Source organism: Aphelocoma coerulescens, chromosome 6 (genome assembly GCF_041296385.1).
Source record: "Aphelocoma coerulescens isolate FSJ_1873_10779 chromosome 6, UR_Acoe_1.0, whole genome shotgun sequence".
Taxonomy (NCBI): Eukaryota; Metazoa; Chordata; class Aves; order Passeriformes; family Corvidae; genus Aphelocoma; species Aphelocoma coerulescens.
Window position 1 is genome coordinate 10,687,201 of NC_091020.1, and position 22,678 is coordinate 10,709,878.

Here is a 22,678-nt window from a genome sequence, read left to right on the forward strand (position 1 = left end):
ATCATTAATTCATATGAGAATTACAGGATGACTGATGCAATAGATAGAAATGCAGTGAGTAAATTACATGAACATGATCCAAAAGGATGGGGATACATACTAAATGAAAATACCTCATGGCAGTTTATTTAACCATTCAAAGAAGAAAAGACAGCAGTGGTAAACAAAATAGTTCATTTGTCATCTGAATGTAACAGTTTGCAAGCAACTCTGAGATTATTTCCACTGCTGTTAAGAACTGAGCATACAAGCACAACACCTGCACACTCATACACAGGATTTGTTTTTCCCTCTTTCTTTTGTGCTGCTCACGCTTGTTTCCCAGATAATTGTTGACTGTCGAGTCGGAAGCAATACCAATAGATACCCTGGCCCACTGGACAGAGTGTTTTTCAGCAGAATCATGCTTGAAATGAGGACAAACCAATGCTGATAGGAACAGGAAATTGGATCATGAGACAATTTTCAATTACAATGAAAATATCTTTATTAGAAACTGTCAGCCAGAGCAGGAATATCTCTGCGCTCCATGGGCCAATATCCTACAGCGCCTGCAAAAGAAGAGAAAAGGCAGTGCATGAAACAATAACTTAGTGCTCTACTCAGCTCACTGCCAATTCTTCCACGCTGCTTACCCTTCCCCTCCGCTTCCAGCAATTACTGGCAGGACACCATCTCTGCTCATTCTAGGCAGGAAAAAGAAGGACAGAGAAAGGTTTAGTTCACTGTCAAAACCATTGATTTTTCTATACAACTGTAGTATACATTACAAGTGCACCACTGCCATGGAACATTTATTGAGATACTTACGTCCTGCTTTCCAAATCCTTGCATCATTTATGAATGAGACTCAGCATCTACGCAGCACCTCCAAGCAGGGAAAGGGCAAAGCAGCTCTGATTCACCGTGGCTGCATAAACGTTGGGTGTTTGGAGCCTCTCCTCCTGTGTCAAGATAACCTCAATATGCCGTGAACAACTTTCTACTAGTAATAAATCCCCCCACCCATAACAACAGATCCCAAGTTCTCAGGGACATGTCCAGATGGTACTCACTGCTTTGAAGCTTCCTCTCAACTGGAAATATCAAGTGTCAGTGGAAGATCTTGTGGCAGCTGTCTGTAGCACCACCTTTGACATGTGGCTCTCACCTTTGCCCGGCTAGGCTGGTTTCAGTAGTGTACAAGTTACTGTCTACATATTTTTGCATCTGGTTAAACTGCAACTGGGCCCAAACAAAGGCCAAATCTCAACACTGCAAGTCATCTAATTGCATTAGCATACCCTTGTGGTGTCAGTTTTAACAATTCCTCAGGCTCAGTGCAGCATTTACCTAAATACCATATTCAAAATGCAGGGTACGAGACTGACTGGGTATAAGGTCACATTTAAATACACAGCTGTCTGCTTGGTGTTGAAGCCATCCAATTACCTGGATTTCATAACAAAAAGTGTTTAACTCTGAGGCACATCAACTGTGCAGGAACCTAGGGCACATGTCTAATCCCAAACCAGAACATACACATAATATGTGTACATAGAGACAGGACACAGCAAAGCCCCTCTGTGAGCAGATGAGATGCTGTGTCCTCAGCTGAAACCCAACCTGGAAGCCCCTTCTCCCTGAGGTGCCAACATTTTTGAACCTGGCATGATAAAGAAGAGGCTTATACCTGGCACTGTAGTATAAATTTTCTCTGATTTGTATTTTCTTTGCCTCAGTCTCTTGGTTCTTTTACTCAGAGTTCGGATTGAAACGCAGGAGACACAGAGTTTATCTTCGAACTCAGATGTTTATTATTTCTTATCTATAGTACAGCTGCACAGAGCGTGCCTCTAAGTTAACAAGGTGAAAATGGCCCCCAAGTGCTACCTTCCAAGGTCTTTTAAAGTCCAAATGATCCAATTATGCAATGCCAACTGATTTATTTTTACTTATAATCCAATAACTAATCATTCATGTTCTGCACTGCAGGTTTTTTGAACCAATACCAGACCACCCAGGTTTATGAAGAAGGAGGAGGAATGGAGAACAGCTAACCTACATCCAAAATCCTCCATCTTGTTACATATATATATGTGTATTACTATATCCCATAAACCTAAATTTTCTACATCTCTACATATTCCACCCAGTGATACAACAAACTTCTCTTCAAATACGCAGCAACAACCTCAGTGTTATCACACAATTTGGGAAGCTTTTCCCAAGGCCTCAGGTCAAATGCAGTGTGCTTCTGAGGATCACTGCCTGTCAGCACTGAAAGACAAATTCTCTGAACCCAGGGTTCCAACACTGTAGGAGGTACACAGAAACTTACCTGAAGGCTTATACACAACATCCATTTTTGAGGCTTCACAAATTCTTTCTAACCCACAGATAACACCTGGACTTTATTAGTGCCCTCCAATCAGCACAGAGTGGAACTCAGTACACATTCACCTTGGGAGTGATGCAATAACATTCACGTGTCATTATGGATGATGCACAACCCCTTTTACAGACTGATACAGACTCCATTTAATGCAACTTTCTCCTCCTCCCAACCCAGACCCCAGCAAAACAGAGAAACCCAGACCAACTCTGGCTTTCTAAACTTGTCAGTACACCTTTTTATCAGTTTTTGTTTTTTAAATTTCTGTAAGTTTCATCACAGATGATCAGGAGGTTCAGTCAGAAACCAAACACTGAGGAAGGTCACCAGAATAAGTTACATATATTAAAATTACTCTATCCATCCAGTTCACAGAATTACTACTTTGATAAAGCGCCACAGGCAATTAATGACACACATTAGTTAACATAAGTTAACCACACAGTAAATCTTAGTCTTGCCTTTTAAAAATAATGCAAGTTAATCCAACCCAGTTCAATGCCAATACATAAAATGCAGACACATTGGAAAAATGACATACCAAGAAAAGTAAAGATGGTAGCACCAAATCAAGATGGTAGATAGGTCATAAAACATTTAGGTAAAAATCTTTCCCTCTCAACTAAACTAGAACCATATGCCCTAAACTGAACCAAGATGTGAGGCAACCTGCGACTTATGCACCAGATGCATGCTGACTTTCATTCAGGAGGTATGTTTTCCTCAACAGATACAACCACTGGCAGAGTTTGCTGTAGCCCCTGAGGAACCCCTGCTCCATCCAGTACTATTACAGCACTCAGGCATCAGCTGTTTCTGTAAAAATCTCTCTTCTGGTGCTCATGTCTCTTTTCTCTAGAGATGACAAATGACTCTTCTTCCCAGCTATGTGAATCCCATGGAAAGTGCCAAGGATCTAAATCCATTTCATGCCTCAGGATGCTATTGTTATTTTGTAGCATACTTAAAAAGAACAGGTATTTCATAAGGCAAACAGAAAGATGAGGTCCCAAGAGCAAAGCCTTTAGTAAGTTTGGAAAAGGTCCCAAGAGCAAAATCTTTACTGAGTTTGAAAAGATAAAAAACAGAAGGATGAAGAACAAAGGGATTCAAGGAGCGATGATGATGGTAGCAAACATTCCAAGTGTCAATGCCTACCAGAACAGCCCTTCATACCTCTTCAGAAATTTAACAAGAGAGTACAGATGAAATATTTTAAATGCATATGATTAATAACAATAAAATTATTAGACAGATATGCTTTCATAGTTCTGGGGCATGATTGTGATCAGAATCTCTAATAAGATTATGTGCAAACAGGAGCATAAAAATAGTGTGCCATATTATCAGAACAAGATCTACCTGCTTTATACTATTCAAAAGGAATATAGGGAAAACTGAACTTTATTTCTTTATTTTTTAAACATACATCCTTTAGAACACGTACATTTTTGCTCATGTAATTGAACATTCATCTGCTCTTCCAGCAAGGACTAGAGCATTACAGGGTTTTATAACAGACAATAACTTCTAAATGGTAACTAAGGCAAGGACCATCCATGCACACACTGGTTATTTATTATCATTTTCTGGTTGCTGCTCACATTGAGACAGAGACATTGCATTTCAGAGGAAAGAGTCCAGGTTCCCAGTGTTTGAGCTGTGCAAGGACTAATGAACTTTGCCTTTTTATTTCTTGCAAACAGGAAGAATACTAAGTTGTTGCACTATTGCTTATCCTGCCCATCAGCAAAACCAACTTTTGCAGTTTGCAAAAATAAAAATGCATCAGTCACAGTGCATGACACAAGGTGACAAAGAGTCAATCTGGTTAACTGGATCAGGTATTCCCAGAGTCTTAGGCATGCAACCATCTTAGCACAATGAGGCGGCAGTGAGAATAGGCACAGTGAAAATGCAGCACGCACCATCTTCTCTGGTGTTAACAGCTGCTCAGAATACAGAAAACTGAATACATTTCACATTGTAGTCATTGCAAGGAGATATATAAAGTTCAATAAGATCCCATTCTTGAGTTACTTTATTGCTCTGCTCAATTAAATGCTATTTAATGATTCAGCACTTACAAGGTATTATATATCATTCATACTTCTATTGATTTCAGTGAAGCTCCTGATTTTTCCAGAAAAGATGAGTAGTTCTAAGGAAAAATATTAATTTTCTCTTTAAGCCCTAAGTATAAACAAATTAAAGGTAGTAACTAAATATAGCAACTGCTACATTGGTTTTCTGTAATTCACGCATGGGGAGATTGAGATTATCACATCAAAATTGTTTACACCATTGAGACTGGTTTAACTGGTAAGCAGCCCAAGGATGAAGACTACTTCATGTTATGTCTGTATTTCCATCAAAACTGCAGCAACCCGGCTGTTACACTTTATTGGAGCATTTTATTTTCAGCTGTATTCACCATAAATTACTGTTACAGAATAAAAGATCATCATTCTGGATCATTGGAGTAGGTAGTGGAGGTGAGTTGCTGAAACATGTTTGTTCATGTGTTGTAGCAGGTTATTCCAATACTCACCTTTGCATTTCATGCCTTAGCATACCTTAATTCTACTCATCCTCAGTGTAAGAAATGAGTTAAAAAGGCAACTCCTTGTCTTGGGCACTGGCTTGCAGCTCAGAACACCCAAAGATGACTCTCAGGTAACAATTTCACTCTGCATCTGGGAGAACATGCACCATGCCAGTCTCCACAACAGCTTTCAGCTGCTACCTGTTGCTCCAAAGTGACCATGTTTGCTGTCACAGATATTTGTCCTCATCAACAAATTTTCCATCAGGAAAGTAAACAATTCAGCCCTGAAGTGCAATTAACCACTTGGGTCAAAAAATTATGAGAAGCTGTAGATACTTGTATCCCCATGCTCTCTTAATGCTACTGACACATCACTGAGTTTTCTCATTGTATAGAATTTGCTTCTTCCAATCTCTCTTTTTTTCCTTTATCAATCTCTCTGGCTCACATGAGCATTACCAACAACCACCCTGCTTTCCACTGACACGAAATTGTTAATACAGCTCGTAGAGTTCCAGTAGGGACATTGGGACAACTTTTCCTTACTTGTGTGTCGGAAATGTGGATAAAATTGTGTGCATCCTCATTGGTGAGACACGGGCACCAAAGCAGAGCGGGGGCACTGCACTCCCGGGTGAGCTGCACGGTGCTCTCCTCACTCTGCTCTGCTCCCATACAAGGAGAGGACACAGCCAAGTCTGCACTCTCTCACAAAGAAGAAATAGTTTCTGTGTTACTGAAAGGTATCCCCCAGAGAGCTGAGGAATCTAAATGCAGAAGGCCTGAAAACACTTACTGCAACTGAGGATCTGAAGCACAGACAGATTAAAAGATCTTGCCCAAAGCCTGTCCAGGAGATTGCATCAGAGGTGGATATTGAATCGAGTGACAATCAGACACAAGACTTTTTTTTTTTTATGATGTGATGTACTAGAAAGTAGAAACCATTTCCTTATCACCAGAAGTTTCATAAAGCTGGACCACTGATGACAGTACTTCAATCCACACTTTTAAGGACATAGTGTCCCTTGACCACATACTTGGCTTTCATCTAGTTCAGGAGGTGCTGCACATGAATACACCAGAACCATACATTAATTGCTACATTTGCAATATCGATATGACTGCCTCTATCTCTCTATCCATACAAAGAAACAGACAGTGTAAATCAATATCAGCAGCAATATTAAAGTATCAGGTGTTCCAGTCTTGGAATGCACAATATTGAATATTGTATGGAATGCAAACCTGACAGCATCTAGATAGGGAAGGGGGTGTGAGACCATGAGCAAGGTTAGCACAAAATTCAGTGTGGTACATACACTGAATGCATAATTCCTGTTCCCAAAATACTGTTTGTGAGAGAAGGATCCAGTGGGAAGCAGATTTCAACAGGTAATGGAAAAGCAACAGACATAGCCTCTACTGAGCACTGGAATGGGCTGCCACAGGAGCTTGTGGGGGAAAACAGCATCAACTGGTTCACAACAGGATATACAAATTCATGGACCACAGATCCCTAACAGGACAGTAAAGGACTGGTTGTGTTTATGCACTTCACTGATCCTTAAGAGTCTAGCACAAAAAAAAGGAAATGACTACACTTATCTCCCTTCCTTGGCAAATGTACACTATGTGTACATAGTGTAGTTAGTGCACATTTCATCTCTCCCCTGAGACACCTCTATAGGCATGTGTTCCTACTGACATGAAGTTTCAGCTTTGTCTACTGTGGAAAGAATTCAACTTGCCCTGGCAACCCAGGTTACATGGTTTACATGATTTTCAAACAAAATTTCTGTAAGACAATGATGAAAATGGAATTTCTAAGGCAACTGAGCCCACAAATGCAATGAAAACATTAGAAAGACTGTTCCCTGGATTATGTACAAACAAAGCTGCATCACCTATGCATTGTTGTTTTTTCTAGAGAGAAAACATTTTTTGCACTAATTGCCATTATTTTCTACAGTACAGAAGTAAACTCATTGGAGAGGTTTTACAGGAGTGCCATGATTTGATGAGCATACTGTCACCTGAACTCTCTGTGCACAGGGTGGGAATTTCTGCTTTGCTACATGTACAGCAATGATTCCCTGCATGCTTACATTTCCTAAATAAATCTTCATGGAGACTAGAGGAGGATTAAGTAGCACAAGCATTTCACTTTTGCATATGATTCTGGAACTTGCTTTTTTCTAGCCCACAGAAAACAACTTCAAGCCTCATTTTACGCTGCTGTCACAATATTTTCAGGCTCAAGACACAAGATTTCATTAATTTTTATGCCATCAGGATCTGTTCCAATATTAAATAAAAAAATCTGAAAGCTACTCATATGAGAGGACTACTCTGAGCCAAGACTTCAGGGATTGGCTTTAGTTCATGCCTTAAAGAGAATGTCTTAAAAAAAAGAGAGGAAACTTAAAGTCTCAAAATAAAATTAAAATAATTCAGCTTTGCCTCCTGGGTAACACTTTCCTGCTTCTTATGGAAAGGTTCACTCAAAGAATCCAGTATATCTATGGTCCTTATCCTCTTTTTCATATATGCTTGTCCTTCAACTTGTATGCCTCAAGACTGTTGCCCACAATTTAAGCTATGCAGAAAGAGCAGGATATACGCAGAGCCTTTCAAGCAACCATTTCCCAGCTGTGCATGTCCACTAAGTCTGGTAAGACCCTTGCATCGATTCCACTGGCACTTTTCAAGCCTCATACAAAGTGAAGTGAAACACAAAACTTCCGGACCTCACAAGCCAGTTCTCTAGAGAGAAGAGTGATCTAGGCATGGCACAAGTCCAAAAGCAGTAGGAGAAAATCCTGCAGCCTGCTGGCTGTCCTCTTGTTAATGCAGCCTGCCATGCAGTTAATATTCATCACCATATTGGTTTCTTGACAATTTATACTTAACTGGTCAACAAAATCCCCACATTGCCACTTAAAATCGATAGATTATCAGGCTCTTACTTTTCAAATCTAAAAATAATCAAGTAAAACTTAACATAAGGAAAGAACGCATTAAAAGTAACTGTTTTATGACTTCAATAGGAATTTGCATGCTTTTTATTACAGTGTTTTCAGTCATAGTTAATGGTTTATGCAAGCTGTTCTTACACAGAGGACCACTAACTCTGTTAGGGATGGATCTCAGCTTCCCCAAGTCTGAAGATAGCTGAGGTGAAGCAGTGATCTGTTAAGCCTGTCATTCCATGAGACTATGAACACATCACAGAGCTGCAGCTGAGCTAACAGAATGTCATCTTTCCCTTTCCAAAATTGTAAGAAACAATTATTCACTCATTTTTTAGCTTTTTCCTAACCAATTTAACTTTTTTTTTCACAGAATGATGGATCTTTGACTCTTAAAAGAATTTCTCTGACTTGAGAGAATTATTTTCAATAAGATGTTTCTTATTAAATCTAGTTAAATATTGTAATTAACACAAAATTCTTAAAAAACCCCAAAATATTCTGATTTAAAATTTACTTTCCTTTACATGAAAAAGTCAGTAATTCTACCCTAAAATCACATATAAAATACTATTCCTCAAGATGATATGGTCACATAACCTTTATGTTATGTTTCATTAAATACCAATGAAATACTAAAACATCATTATGTCGTTTCTAAGCTCCATAGCAGTGGACAAGAGAAAAATTAAACCTTCATATAATTTCAAGTGTAATCTGTAAGTATAATAGGAACCCAATCCAAAACCCAGTGGTGGAGGTCATGGGAGTCTTCCCATTAACTTCCATGCTCTTTGGACTAAGGAACCAAGATAAATATGAGCAATTGAAAGGAAGAGAAATTAAAACTTACCCATGAATTCAATTCCTAAATGGTCTGCTATACTCATGAAAGCATGTAAAAGAGAAAAGAGAAAAGAGACAGAAATGTTAGAAACAGCGTAAAATATAAATACAACCTTGATATGGCAGTGCTGCAGAGCAGTGTGGGGTCAGGGTCCACAAAGGCACAACCCTATTCCTCAAAGGCAGTCCTAGGGTGGAAATTTAGGGCACTCAGCTCTCACAAGAAGGGATGTGTATCTGGGGAAGGACATGAATGCCTTTATATTTGTGTTTATGTTCAAACCAGCTACCTAAAGGGATTTCATTTTCCCATCCTCCTGAAACTCCTCTCTTGACATGCTAACTACTGTCCTTAGTTAGACAAGGTTCCTTCTTCCATTTTCTCTGACAGGGATCAGAACCTAAAGACATGAATGGAAGGCTTTCACTGAGTTTGGCAGCTCTCAGAACAGCACAGCAGCCACACTTGCACCCAACTGCTATCTGCTCTCTGCTGCACAACAGCAAATCTCACTGCAGGAAAGAGCAGCCATGTTCCCAGCGTGGCCATCAGACAGACAGGATGCAATAATTTCAAGACACCTCGAAGTGAAGCAAAAATTTTAGTGCTTTTACAATATTGACTGAATTACCATGTGGACTTCTAGACTTTTCAGGGCCCTTTTTTCACAGGACGAATTAGAGTCCTCTAAGAACTACACAGCAAAGCTAAAAGATTTTCCAGCATAGCCCAACAGTTAGTTTAAACACTTCATTTTATTGCCAGCTCTGGTACCTGTGATGGGATCGTGGAATATTTGGGGTTCTGTTGAAAATGCTGGGAATTTTTCACTTTTTGCACCCTTTCGACCCACCCAAGAAAAGGTACTGAGCATCAGCTTGCTCAGTTCACTTAGCATACAAATCTATAGAACAGCTGCTGAACTGCTAAACTTCATATTTCTTTTCATACAGAAGGCACAATACTCACTTCAAAAGCAAAGAACACAAGATGATGGTATATGATATAAATACTTTATTACCATGGTGTTAGGGAAGGCACATTATGTGAGTTTAGTGACACCCAAATTAATCTTTCCTTTTGAAAAAACATAACTCAGAATCATACGTATGTGTATTCCGCATAACCATCTTCTAATCTGTGTTCTTGCATTCATGTACAAGTATCATGTACAAACATCCCTAGAACATTTGACACAAAAAATGTAAATTTTTATAAGAATATGATTTTTATAAGAGTATGAGATCAGATATATCAAAAGTGCATCAAACGTACTATATTTACAGAGATTTGTAGCTTGTTTTTTTCCCCATCTAATTTTCTGTACCTATGAAATTTGCAGATATTATCTACATGCAATTCAAACCTTTGCATCCTTCTGTAAATTACATCAAAATGCAGCTCAAAATTCCCTGCTTTAAAAAAATGATAGCAGAGATCAAAGCACCATAATCTGGTCTCCAAGGAGCTAAGGATATTGACACATGAAGCAAGATCATGCAATACCATCTTTTAAAGTCTGTGTGGAGCTAAAAAACCAATCCTTTTTTCCTAATTTGGCTATATCTCTTCTCTACATGTTTTCCATTTGCAGCCTGCAATTCTCCCTTTGAGTTCACCAACATGGTTAAAAACCACTTCCTCAAAAAGTGCATACAAAGTACACCTTTCCTTCAAAAACACGAAAAAGCATTTCAGTTCATATTTGAGTGGCTTATACGTAAGTGAGAATCAGGGGCATATGGAGCCTTCCTGCGAAACATGTTCAACTGGAGAGGGTGGAAACATGTCAGGTTATTTATCTTAAATATCTCATGTGCCTGGAAAACAACTCCAGCAACCAGCATAATGTATACTGCTGACAAAGCTGATTTCCCTAGATTATGGTGAAAGGATGTCCAGTGGGATAAACCTTTATGATAAAATATCCAAGCTGCCACTCATTAAGTGTAGTTCAACAACCTCTGTGAGCAGCTATGTGGGAATAGAAAAGAGGGAAGTGGTAACTCTGGCAGATGGAGCACACGCTGGCACTGGTTATGACCATCACTGGGCCGCCCCTCGGTGACCAGGCATCAGCCCAGTGAATGCTCTCACTTGCACCACTGTGGTGCAAATCAGCGACTCTGCAAGCTCCAGCTTTGGAGATGGGCTTGTCCCCTCTTAACAACAGCAAGAAACTCTCGCAGCGGGTCCATGTGAGAGACACACACAGCAGCACGGAATAACCAGCGGGGGCTGTGAGCTGTGGCGGTGACCTGAGACTGAACCAAACACTAAAATGTGAAGTATTGACCCCAACAAGCCATGGTGTGACAAAGAACTGTTCTATTGCTCTACAGCTGTGGTGTACAAATGATGAATTGCCTGCAGAGCACTTCCCTGGACACAGCAAGTGCATTGCCAAGTAATTCACCATCAAGAAACGGACTCAGTTAAAAAAAAATGCGTATGAGAGCTATAAATGTGCTGAAGCATGGGCACTGCTCCACAAGATGGGGTCATTAACCAAATAATGCAACTGTATTTTATTTTTGTTATTGTGGTTTCTTCTTTCTTTCTGGTATTATGTTCTTAGAAACTAATATATTTTTCAGATAGGAAGATTATTCACCTTTTTTTTTTTTATTTTATCAGTATTTCTGCATTTTCATGTTGGTGTGGGAAAAATACTGTGCCTTATGGTCCTTGCACTATGGTAATGTGTTGCTAGTACTGAAGCCCTTTTAATTTATACTGTCTAAATACATACACACCTGTGAATACTTGATAACGAGGGCAAGAGAAGATAAATTTGCAGTCACTAATGGATTAATTTATTAGTGCTCCACAAAAAACCATACTGCCTCGTGTCTGGATTGTGGTTTCCTGCAGCTCTTTTCTTAGTCATATTAACACTGTGAACAGAAATAATAAACTCACCAACTCACCGTGTAAATCTCACTGAAAAATCTTGGACATGAAAGTACCCCTTGTAAACCTCTACAGACATTTTAGTCTTTCCTAAGGACAAGCTGACTTTGGCATGAAGAAGACAGGTTTAGGAAATCAGTGCAGCAGCAAAAGTATTTTTCTCTGCAAATTAAATTTATTGCTTGCAAGAAACTCATAAGTGTTGTTAGATTGTCCTTGGTAGATGATTGTCTTGAACACAAAATGCAACATGATAATATGCTGCAAGCTACCTTGGGACAGCTCAAGTACTCTGAACAGATGACCTGTCTGGAAGGAACAGGCCTATGTTTAACTTAAGTATTAAGACCAATAAAACTCGGTCTGAAATAAAGAAAAATCCTTCCATGCATAAAGCAGCTAGGTTAGGATACTACCTAAACTACTGCTCTCTTATCCATTGTGTTTTATGATGTTTGGCAGCAAGTGGTTATCAGCCTATTTCTATACCTAATGAAGTGAAAACCATAATCAATTTCAGATATATATATACACATATATGGGAAAATACAGATTTTTTTGAAGTATTTTATTTTTTGGTCCTTCACTTTGCATGTGAGCCCATAGAGTATGGGACAAGGGATTTTTTTATTCTGTAGGAAGTGTTTATTCCTTCCATCTTCTCTCCTCATTGACAAACTGACCAAAGCTCTCAGAGCTTGATTGTTTTGTTGGGTTTTTTTTTAGTATCAAAAAGAAAAAGCAACAGCATGTATTAATATATTTTTAAAATCCCAGTTAATAAAGAGCACAAAATTTGATTCCGTTGTTTGTTTTAGGGAAATTCTAGTAATTTGTTTCTGTAATTAATTTACACAAAAGTACTCTGCAAAATGTTTGGTGAGGTTGGAAAACTGATTGAGACTGTTCAGGGGAATCAGAGACATAAAACCAAACAGTTCAACTACTAATTTTTAAAATATCTTCACGACAGAAAATTCCCGGAGACATTTAAAAAGGGATCAAACTAAATCCTGACAATGATCTTGAATCAACTAATACCTGGACCTTCCTTTCACCCTCTCTGATAAGGAGGACTACTAAAATTTTTCCAGATTAAAAATTTCCCTGGCAGCAGGTAGGCTCTTCACTACACGTTAACTGGTGTAATAGTAAGTATACATAATATTTTGGTAATTTGCCCCATCTGTGTCAAGACACAATAACAAAATCACACATACACACAAGCCCTTATAAGATACTTGGTCTGGTTTTGATGAAATTATAAATCACAGTTAAAGAAATGATAACAACTTAGAAAGAAAGAAGGCCATAAATCTATTAAAAAAAGTTCACAATCTGCTATATTCTCAATATAATAAACAATGAAAGAACATTTACATTCCTAATTTGCATAGATACAGTTAATTTTACTCTAAACCAAATTCAAGTCCTCAGTGTGCAAAAGTAAATATTGAAGACAAAATGTAAAGGTTAATTGCTTTATCCATTTATTTGTAAAGGAAAAAAAATACAAAGGAGGAAAAAAAACCCTAGGCTTGCTGTGAGTATTTGTATAGCTCTGCAAAGATAATAACATAGCCTCAGGACAGGATCCCCTCTCCCACTATCAATTCCATAACAAAGGAAAACTTGAAAAACCTCCATCAAAACCTTTTGTTATATAAATTATACACAGTGCTGAATATTGGAACAAACTGCTGATGTTCTTTCCCTTTGACTGACTAAAGCCTGTGGCTGTGATTTCATTGCAAAAGTGGAAAGATTGTTTCTAACTTCTGCAAATAAATAATAGCTATACTCCCATGTTCAGGTTCAAGACGACTTGGAAATTTCAACTATTTACTTCACCTGCAGCACGAAGACTCAGAGGATTAAGCTTGTCTCTTTTCTATCATTTTTAAGACCTTAAATTATCTCTGCAGCTAACAAACTAAGTTACTGCTCTTTGAAGGCACTATGTTGGATATTAATGAAAAGAACTTAGTCTCACAAGCAACACAAGTAATCTCTACTGATATTCCCAATATTGTAAATCAGTACTGATTAATTTTTATTACTATAGCTATAAATTCAGCAGAAGAAATAAACATGTCTAATTTCAAATCAGTGAGTAGCCTACTGATATTGTACTATTAAGCTTATTAAACACCTGAAGAATGCATTTAAGAGTCTTATCAGATTCAGCCCAAAATGTTTACCATCAGGTAAACATGCAGCAGTTTTATTTTTCTGTAAATAACCCATTGTTTTCAGCAATGAGATAAGAGAGCAGGTAGATGTTAGATGCTGCTGCTATATGGAGGTACATTTTTGCTGATTTTCTTAGCATTCATAAAACAATACAAGTGTTCAACACATATAAGGACTTTAATTCATCCCAGAGTAACAGCAAGCAAACAGGATGTCCACACAGAACCCTTCACCTCCACTCAGACAACTGGGAGATGCTTTCTTATTTTATTTGCTAAAAAAAAATGTAATGCTATTTCTATGAAAATCAGTAACTCCATCAAATGTAAATGAAGCTGCCTGATAGACCTCATAACTGATGGTGACAAGTTTATTTACGAGGTTCACTCTAAATATATGTTAAAAATGATAAACCTGTTTGATCACTGTGAGATCAACCTCCCCCAGCACAACGAGACTGCAGTAAACATTGCACATTACAGTCTGGTTACTTGATTACTGACATTAGCATAAGCTACTATAACCAATGAGTCTGATAAATATTCCCAGAAAAATTGAGATTTCTCTAATATTATGCAGTTTTGACAGATCAGTAAACCCGTGTTAGCATTGTAATTGCAAAAACTGTCATTTTTCTTTTAAGTTCCTGTTCTTTACTGAAGCCTCTCATCTCCTGTTTTTTTTCCCCACCCTCCACCTTTCCTGGCTCCACACCCCACACTCACCTTATATTCCCATCTAAAAGCCCAGCCCCACTTACCAGGTTTTCAGATTGTGCTAAGGACTACACAAAGACTAAACACTGATGTAGCTATGTGACCTACTTCTACAATTTTTAATTCTTTTCCTGGGCTTCCATAGCAGATATGATGATGTCTGCACTTGTCCCACAGTCTGAACTGCATGGTAGGTGATTGCAGCACTGTCACAACTGAGGAACCACTGGGAGAACTGGGCTATGGAGGAATATATTCTTCTATCCACCTGTGACATTTCATTAACACACAGTTTCCTGCAGAGCCCAGACTTGTCCTGCATGAAATCCTGGTCCAGCCTCTCAAGCCTGCTCGAGGTTTGCACAATGGCATTGTGCTGCCTCTGCAGATAAACCTGCCTTTATCTGCAGGAATGCTGGCAAATGGGTTTAAATGCATTTATCTACATTGAGCTTAGATGTTTTCAGTCATTAAGCACTTCCAGTGAATTTCAGCAGCAATTGGCATGATTACTGACACAAAGTCCTTTGGAAATGCCAACCTCTACATTGGCAAAACTGGTCCTTTCCCAGCTATGTTGCAACCAGGTCTCATAAAGCTTCATGGGAGGGGGAAGTGGAATCATATTTATTGTCAAAACCCAAAAGCATATTCATTACTTCCAAAACATATGGTCTGGAAAGTTTTTGGAACTGTGTGTATGAATTAGATTATTTGTCTTTTCATAGGTGTTAAAGATTTCACTTGACTGCAGTATTCTGTGGGAGAAACAACCCTGTTCTGGTCAAACAAGTGACACAAAATGTCTGTTAAGATGGGATAAGCCTATGAGTTTCTTAGAAATTACTATAGGGATTTTTGCACTATTATCTCCAAATGGGTGTTTGGTAATATGGGTCTGTAAAATGTAATCAGCCTCACAGAAACATTAAATGAATTGCTAATAGCTCCCTCATCTTAAGAGCATATGACATTTAATAAACATTTTTCATGGTAAATGTTACTTTATTCCTTCCACAGATCATTAAGCTGTCCTTCACTTTCCTGCTACAAGAAAATGTTTCAGATGCAATCCTGTTTACTGCTCTCTAAAGGCATAGAAAATTTTGTAGGTTTTTGTCAATTTCTTAAAACTAATTACTTTCTTCTACTTCAGTACAAGGAATGTACATCATTTTGTGAAAAAGAAAATACAGCTTTATTCCCTAATGTTCCAAGTAATTTAGTTCTACTGCAGTCAAAAAACAAACAGGCAGAAGCAGAGTACAGGTACTGACACCAAGATTTTGCCATATTTACTGAAGGTTTTAAAGGCTGGGAACTATACATCTCCAATGACAAGAAAGCTGACATATTTATTTATATCCATACTTAGTTGCCTAGATAGCTGGACTGAGTTTTGCAGGAAAGAACTTGAGAGACTCCGAGATGAAGGACTCAAGACTTTTTAGAAAGATGCTGGTTTTTATCTGTGTTGATTTGGGAATCTACATTTCTTTAGGAATCCACATTTCTTTAGGACTCCAATTTTGACAATAACAACTATATTTGCTGTACACTTCCTTATGTTACTGCATTTTAAATAACTTAGGATGTAGAAAGAGAATTACTTGAACTTACTCCAGTTACTCTGTGCATGTTTTTTGCACATGGTATAAGTGGCTGCATTACTGGGCCTCATTTCCAGCAGTTCTGTGTTACAGGCTCAGAAGACAATAAGAGTGCAAAGTTTTCATCATCATTTTATCCATTTTTTGTGGAATTTGCTGTCTTACAGGCAAGTACTTGTGTATGTCAGGAGTCTCTCAACCCACCTTCCTTCACCATCACAAGTTTAACACCAAGACCTCTAAAGCTCTTCCAAATTTTACTGAGTGCTTTCTCTAGAAAAACAGGCATGCAAGTGCCTTTATGCCTCAGATCCAGCTGCAGATAAGCAATCCACAAGCGTGGGGTGCTTAAAAGGGTTTTATTTAAAAGAGGTTGTTCTCAGCTACGTAGATCTGCCCTATTTAGTAAGGAAGAGCAGCATCCCTCCTTCTTGTTATTCCTCTTAATTTCACTGGATACATACTTGAAAGCTTTAAAGACTATTGCAGTGAACTTTATCAGAAAACAAAGCCTTTGTCCAACATCTCTTACGATTCAAGGGAGGAAATACCAAATGACAGTTCACAAAAATACTCCCATTACTGTGCAATTCCCCATGCTTCTAAGATTTATAGCAGGGAGCTGACCTAGGCACATCTCTCCTTTTTTCAACTCTAACTCCCTCTAACAATTTTAAAACTCAACTATAGTGTTGTGGTTTCTTTTAAAAAGCTGCTGCACATTTGCTTGCTGTCTAGTGTGTAAACCATGTACACACAGAGCACAGCTTGCTCTGCATTTATGCACTATGTGGTGTTAAACAGCACAGAGACAAAAGTTCAGGTATGTACAAGTGCTAGAGATACTACTTTTTTTGGTTTCTTTTTGTTAACTGGAAAATTTCTATCAAGGTGTTTTGTGATTCCATGGAAACATTTTATTTAAAGCTGGTGAGTAAACACAGACACCTGAGGTGAATATTTTGCCATATAGTGTTTTCAGATTCATAAAAAGGCTCCATGAAGGACAGAACACTTCAGTACTCAAATCTGTGCTCTCTCAAGTCACCTACCAGATGCCTTTGCCAAACTCTTTGAGGCTGGTGCACTGTATGAGCAGTCCTATGGAAATATACTGGTAATTGTCAGCTTATTTATGACATCAAACCCCAATCAGAAGATTGGAGCACAAGAGCTCTGCTTTCCTCTAAGCTAAAATGCTTTCTTGACACCTGAGGATGATTTGTTCAAGCTAATCAATACTGAGCCAGGCCTGATGGGGAAGCACTGTGACTCGGTCAAAGCTCTGCGGCACACAGAGCACTGTGTCGGAAATGCCAGACTTTTGAAGTGAGATACTGAGATGAGTATCTCACTTGTTGAGATGTGAAAGCTACAGAGCTGAGGGTATCAAGGCACCAAGGAAATACCTCTCTTACCTGGACCTGTAACAGTTCAAATGGTACCACTTCTATTTGACCGTGGGTGTTGGCACACCTGTCCTGACAACATCAGACCAACTTGTGTTTCTGACCCCACAGACAGTACAACAAATAACTTCCCATACCATGCAGTCATGCAAATGCAATCATGGCTTTTTTCCATGCCTATCCTGCCTTGCTTATGGAAATATATTCTGCTTAGAAGCCATTAGCTAATAATGTAAACAACCAAGTAGCAGCAAAAATGAATGGCAAGAAATTATTCTCCTCCGAGTCTGAGCATCTTTTGTAATTTTAGATGCAAGCCACAAATTTATGACTTCAGATATGTAGGAAACAATGGGAAAATTACTTAACTTCTTATCTGTTTGAACACTGTTAAGGGTTCAGATCCTTTACTACTATGAATATATTAGAACATCAACTACTATAAATACCCATAACAAAGGTGGCCTGAAATCGTTAATGTTGGGAATGAACAGTATGACTCATCCATGAGATTTAAAGCAGACAGGGCTGTGATAAAAAGAATCATTAGCAGCTATCAGCAGCAATAAAAAAGAGCATATTAGAAAAAAAAAGCATATGATGTGCACACAACCCAGAGCCACCCACAGCGAGAGCAGCAAAATGAAAGCTGCTGTTTGCCCTCATTTGTGTATGGTGATACACTGCCATTAATTGTTACGAACCTAACGCGAGAATGCTGCCAAAGGGCCCCATATATAGAAATATTAAACTCACAGAGTGTAATCGCTCTCTCAGAGCCATTCAAACAAACGAATTGCCTGTGCACAGATGTAAACCAAAACCACCAGGATGGTACCTCGTGCTGATGCCTGCAGCACTGGCAGCAACACCTGGCCCTCAGGGCAGCTCACCACTGCTGCAGCACCCCACGCACAGAACAGCATGGGACAAAAAAAAAAGAAGCAAAAGGGAGAAAAATTCATTCTACGACCTTCATAAACACAAAACATTATTTAAATCTGGGCAAAGAGGTTCAGATGAACGTGCAACTTGTTAAGACTTCGCAGAAGACTGAAAGAGCTACTATGGCCTGTCCCCCATGAGACACCTCAGTGACACCTGTGCTTTAGATGATCAAAGTGCACTTGTTTTCTTTCTTCTTGTTTCATCTCCATTCCATAAACTTTAAGGTGCCTCTAAGAATTGAATAGTCCCCAATAAATCTCAGAGAACATTCTCCCATCAAAGATCTTTTTCCTTCCAGGTTTGAGACACTTTATCTTACTCTGAATTAGATCTTAACAGTATTGAGGAATACAATGTTTCCCTCATAACACCTTACTACTATGGCATAAATTATTTTGACAAACAAAAACAGGGCAAAAGGAAGGCCTGTATTCTTTTGCACTATAACAAACTAGATGTGTCAGCAAGCAAATTAGTTTTGTAGGATAGTCTAGAAAATGGAAATAAAATAAAATAATGTTATAACCTGCTTAGATTTGTAGATTTTTTTTTTTTTAAAGGTTTGTTTCAAATCAGTAGGACTGCTCAGAGCAAAGCTGTGAGCTGAAGTCACAACTTTTTACTCCTCTTTGGGCTATTTTATAAATCATCAATGTGGAAAGAAGAGCTCTCCTTTTTCATGCTTGGCTCCACCTGTGCACCTTCTTTCACACCTTGAGCAACTCTTAAGCTCTGCAAATGGGTGAGGCAGCAGAGCAGGCACCATGTGCTCTGTGAGAACTGACCCAGTGCAACCACGACTCCAGAGCAGGGCAACCACAGGCACACACACACCTCAGAGGGCAGAGAAATCCCTGGGCATGGCTAAAATACATCAACTGTCTGACCCTGTACTGTCCAAAGCATTTATACCTCTAAAAAGTAAATACAAAGCAATACAGAAAACATCTGGGTTTTTTTCCTTTTCCTTACCATCAGTAGAGCCAGAGGTATGGAAATCACCTTTAGATGAGAAGTAAATGAATTTTGAACCAAGGTCTGTACACGAGGAAAATGAATGAACACTACTACAGCTTCAACTTACAAAGTCTTTGGATAATGTGCTACCCACGTGAAATAGGGCTCCCGCCCTCAAAATGTTCTACTCTGAGAAATTACATACTATGAAGTAAGAATTATTGCATCCCACATGTGAACTCCAATAAAATCTCTAGAAAACACTACAAGCTATTTCTAGCAGAAACAAGGGATACTGTATTGAAAGGTAATTTCTTTTTAGAAAGTCATAAAACCAAAGGTATATGAGACCCAACAAAACGAAAATGCTTTAAAATTACAAGACAAGTATATATCAGCATTTCAGAAGGAAAGTAAAAAATCCTGATAGCTATACAGATTTTTGTTTTATTTTTGTTAGATGAAACTGCATTGTGAATTCATTCATTTAGGAATCCAGTTACAGTAACAGTAAGGTGGGGAAAGCTCTGGGTTAAATGGACGTGGATTCTATCTGCCAACATAGCCTGCTAAATTGAGGCAAAAACTGGCAAGTAACCTCACAATTAACAAGACCACAGTTGCTGTGCAGGAATCCTCCACGAAAAATTCCATTTTTTGCAGTGGCATTATTATAGAGGGAATAGTCATAAATGTGTGAAACACACTGTGATATGCTCACAAAGCTCAATACAGTGAAGGGAAAAGAGACAAAGACATACTTCTGCTGTGATTTATATCTGAGGGTCAGAATTTCAGGTAGTGAATAAGATCAGTAGGAAAAATTAACCTAAGAGATGGTGAAAAGGTGCCTAAGTTTAGCAGCAAAATTTTCCAGTCTCTGCTCCAATCCCCACTGAAGCAGAATTGCTGCTGACCTGAGATGAAAACTATGATGTCACAGCAAGCCTTGGGAAGCTGACTGTGCTAAACTGAGTATCATCAGTTTTTTAAAAAAAAATATTTTATTTTGCCTGTATATGGTTTCAAAATTGGGAAGTCCAGCTATCACCTCTTTTTCCTCTAGCTACACACCTATTTTACTGTTACATTGGTGGCAGGATTGTGAAGGGGATTTAAAATATCAGTAAGAAAGACAAGTCCCCTTACAATGGCATGAAGATGCCAGGCAGCCTGAGGTTGGTGTTGAGGGAGTAGATTCCACCTGCATCACTCTAACCAAATTCATTAATCAGATTGCTAAGGTACTTTTCTTCGAAACATGGCTGAGTCAGGAAACAGCAGAAGAAAGCATTCTAGAATATGCTTCTGATCTACATCCTCCCCTTTCCAGAACATTTAAAGAAGGGGAAATACTGCTTTTCCAAGGAGCTGCAAGGCTCTGGCAAAGTATTATTTGTATTTTGTGGGACTCTGGCTGCAGATCTTCCCAGTCAGCTCTTCCACTCATCACATTTACCAGAAGCAGTCCTTTACCCTAAAATGTTGTACAGAATCTCATCCTGCTGCTTCCTCAGTCCATTAATTCAAATATGGTCTGAAATCTGTGTGAAACAAGGGACTGTATTGCTGCTTAACTGGCAACAGCAGCAGCTGAAACAGGTATTTACATTTCAGAGTAGTTTTACAAAGGATCAGTAAATACCCTGGCATCAATAAAAAAGTACTTCCTACTTTGCTATAAAACCATCACCTCAACCAAGTATGCAGATAAAAATAAAGTTTTTTTCTCTGCACGTTTGTGAAGAATTCAGCAGCTTGTAATATCAGAGAACATTGTCAGCAGCAGCAGCAGCACTGTTCCCTCAAAGGAAAACAGTTGTCCATTGCAAACTGTTGTTCCCTCCTTTATTCTGCAGCTGTGCACTGTGTATAACTAACTTTCAAGAATATTTTAAGCTGAAAAACCAGCTGTCTCTATTTTTCATTTGCCAAATGCCCTTCCCATTGAGAATTAGAGATTTTCTTCCCTTAAATAAAACAGAAAAGAGAGCCTAACACAAGATTAAAAACATACTTAGGCATGTAAATACCTTTGTAAAATACCTCAATACCTTTACATTTGTAAAACAAAGTTGAAGTCCCTTTCAAACTGGAAACCAGTCATCTTAGATTCATACCTCTTAAGTGCTCTTGAAAATTTTATTTCTTTGGGGTAACATCTAGATTGTGGGGACAGGTGTTTCCTGCACCAGGCCTCACATTCACATGTTCAGCCAGACTGCAGCAGGAGCACCTGCACGTAGTTATTGGTGCATGGAAGAATAGCCATGCATGAATTATCACCATCCAGGAACACCTCGTGCTTTTGCAGCTGGTTCTGCCCTGACATTGCTGTTCCTGCTTCTGCCAGGTAGTTCAGGTCAGCTTTCAGACATCTACATTTGCTCTGAAACATCAATTTTGCTGAGGTGTCTACTCCTACTTTTGCCAAACATCTTCATTAGCAGAAAGCTCGCAGGGCACCAACAGCTGGAGTCTACTCACATGGGGGAAATTTCTTTGGAGATCTAGGAACTGCAGAAGGCAAAAGGCAGCTCATCTGAGCCACCTGTACTATCATACTATGCTGGCCATCTGAGGTCTTAAACCCATCTTAAGCTCCAAGATGCAGAACCTGATTGTTCTAATGTGTAAGAATTTTCCTTTGGTTTTCAGTCTAAATTCATACTGCACCAACTTAAACCCATTCATTCTTGCACAAACATTATCTTTCAGCTTCAATCATCCTTATATTTCCTTTATATTTATCCACTTGGCGTATTTATAGACCCAATGACATCTCTGACATATTTCCCGGGTCATCATTCTATACAGCTGCAATTTCCTGACAGGCCTTGGAACATCTATCAATTATTGCACTGGATCAGCATTATTTCACTCAAACAAGGCATTCAAATACTTTAAAAAAAAACCTGATCACTGCTTCCACCATTACTTCCTACATTCCTATAAAATATAGCATATAAAAAGAGCAAAAAATACATCATACACCTATTGGTGCTGTCAGAATCACCAGAAACAAAACAAAAGCCTCCATCCATTAAGCAACATCAAGGACGTAAAAAGCAATGGCTAAAGCCTTTGAGTCAGAGTCCTCAGGGGAGAGGAGAACACAAGATCTGCCCTCAAAAGTGCAATTTCACCCAGACAGGTACATCGGGGCTGGCTGGCACAGCTGCTCATCCCAC

The 22,678-nt window shown here is 38.8% G+C and overlaps 1 protein-coding gene across 4 annotated transcripts in view; it reads right to left on the reverse strand.

The window, feature by feature from the left end:
- Positions 1–22,678, reverse strand: part of NRG3 (neuregulin 3) — a 667,244-nt gene that overhangs the window by 60,675 nt on the left and 583,891 nt on the right. For all 4 annotated transcript variants that reach the window (XM_069019207.1, XM_069019208.1, XM_069019210.1 and 1 more), the window contains one exon: positions 8,748–8,774. In XM_069019207.1, coding sequence (XP_068875308.1) covers positions 8,748–8,774 — 27 coding nt within the window. The remainder of the gene's footprint in view (positions 1–8,747; positions 8,775–22,678) is intronic.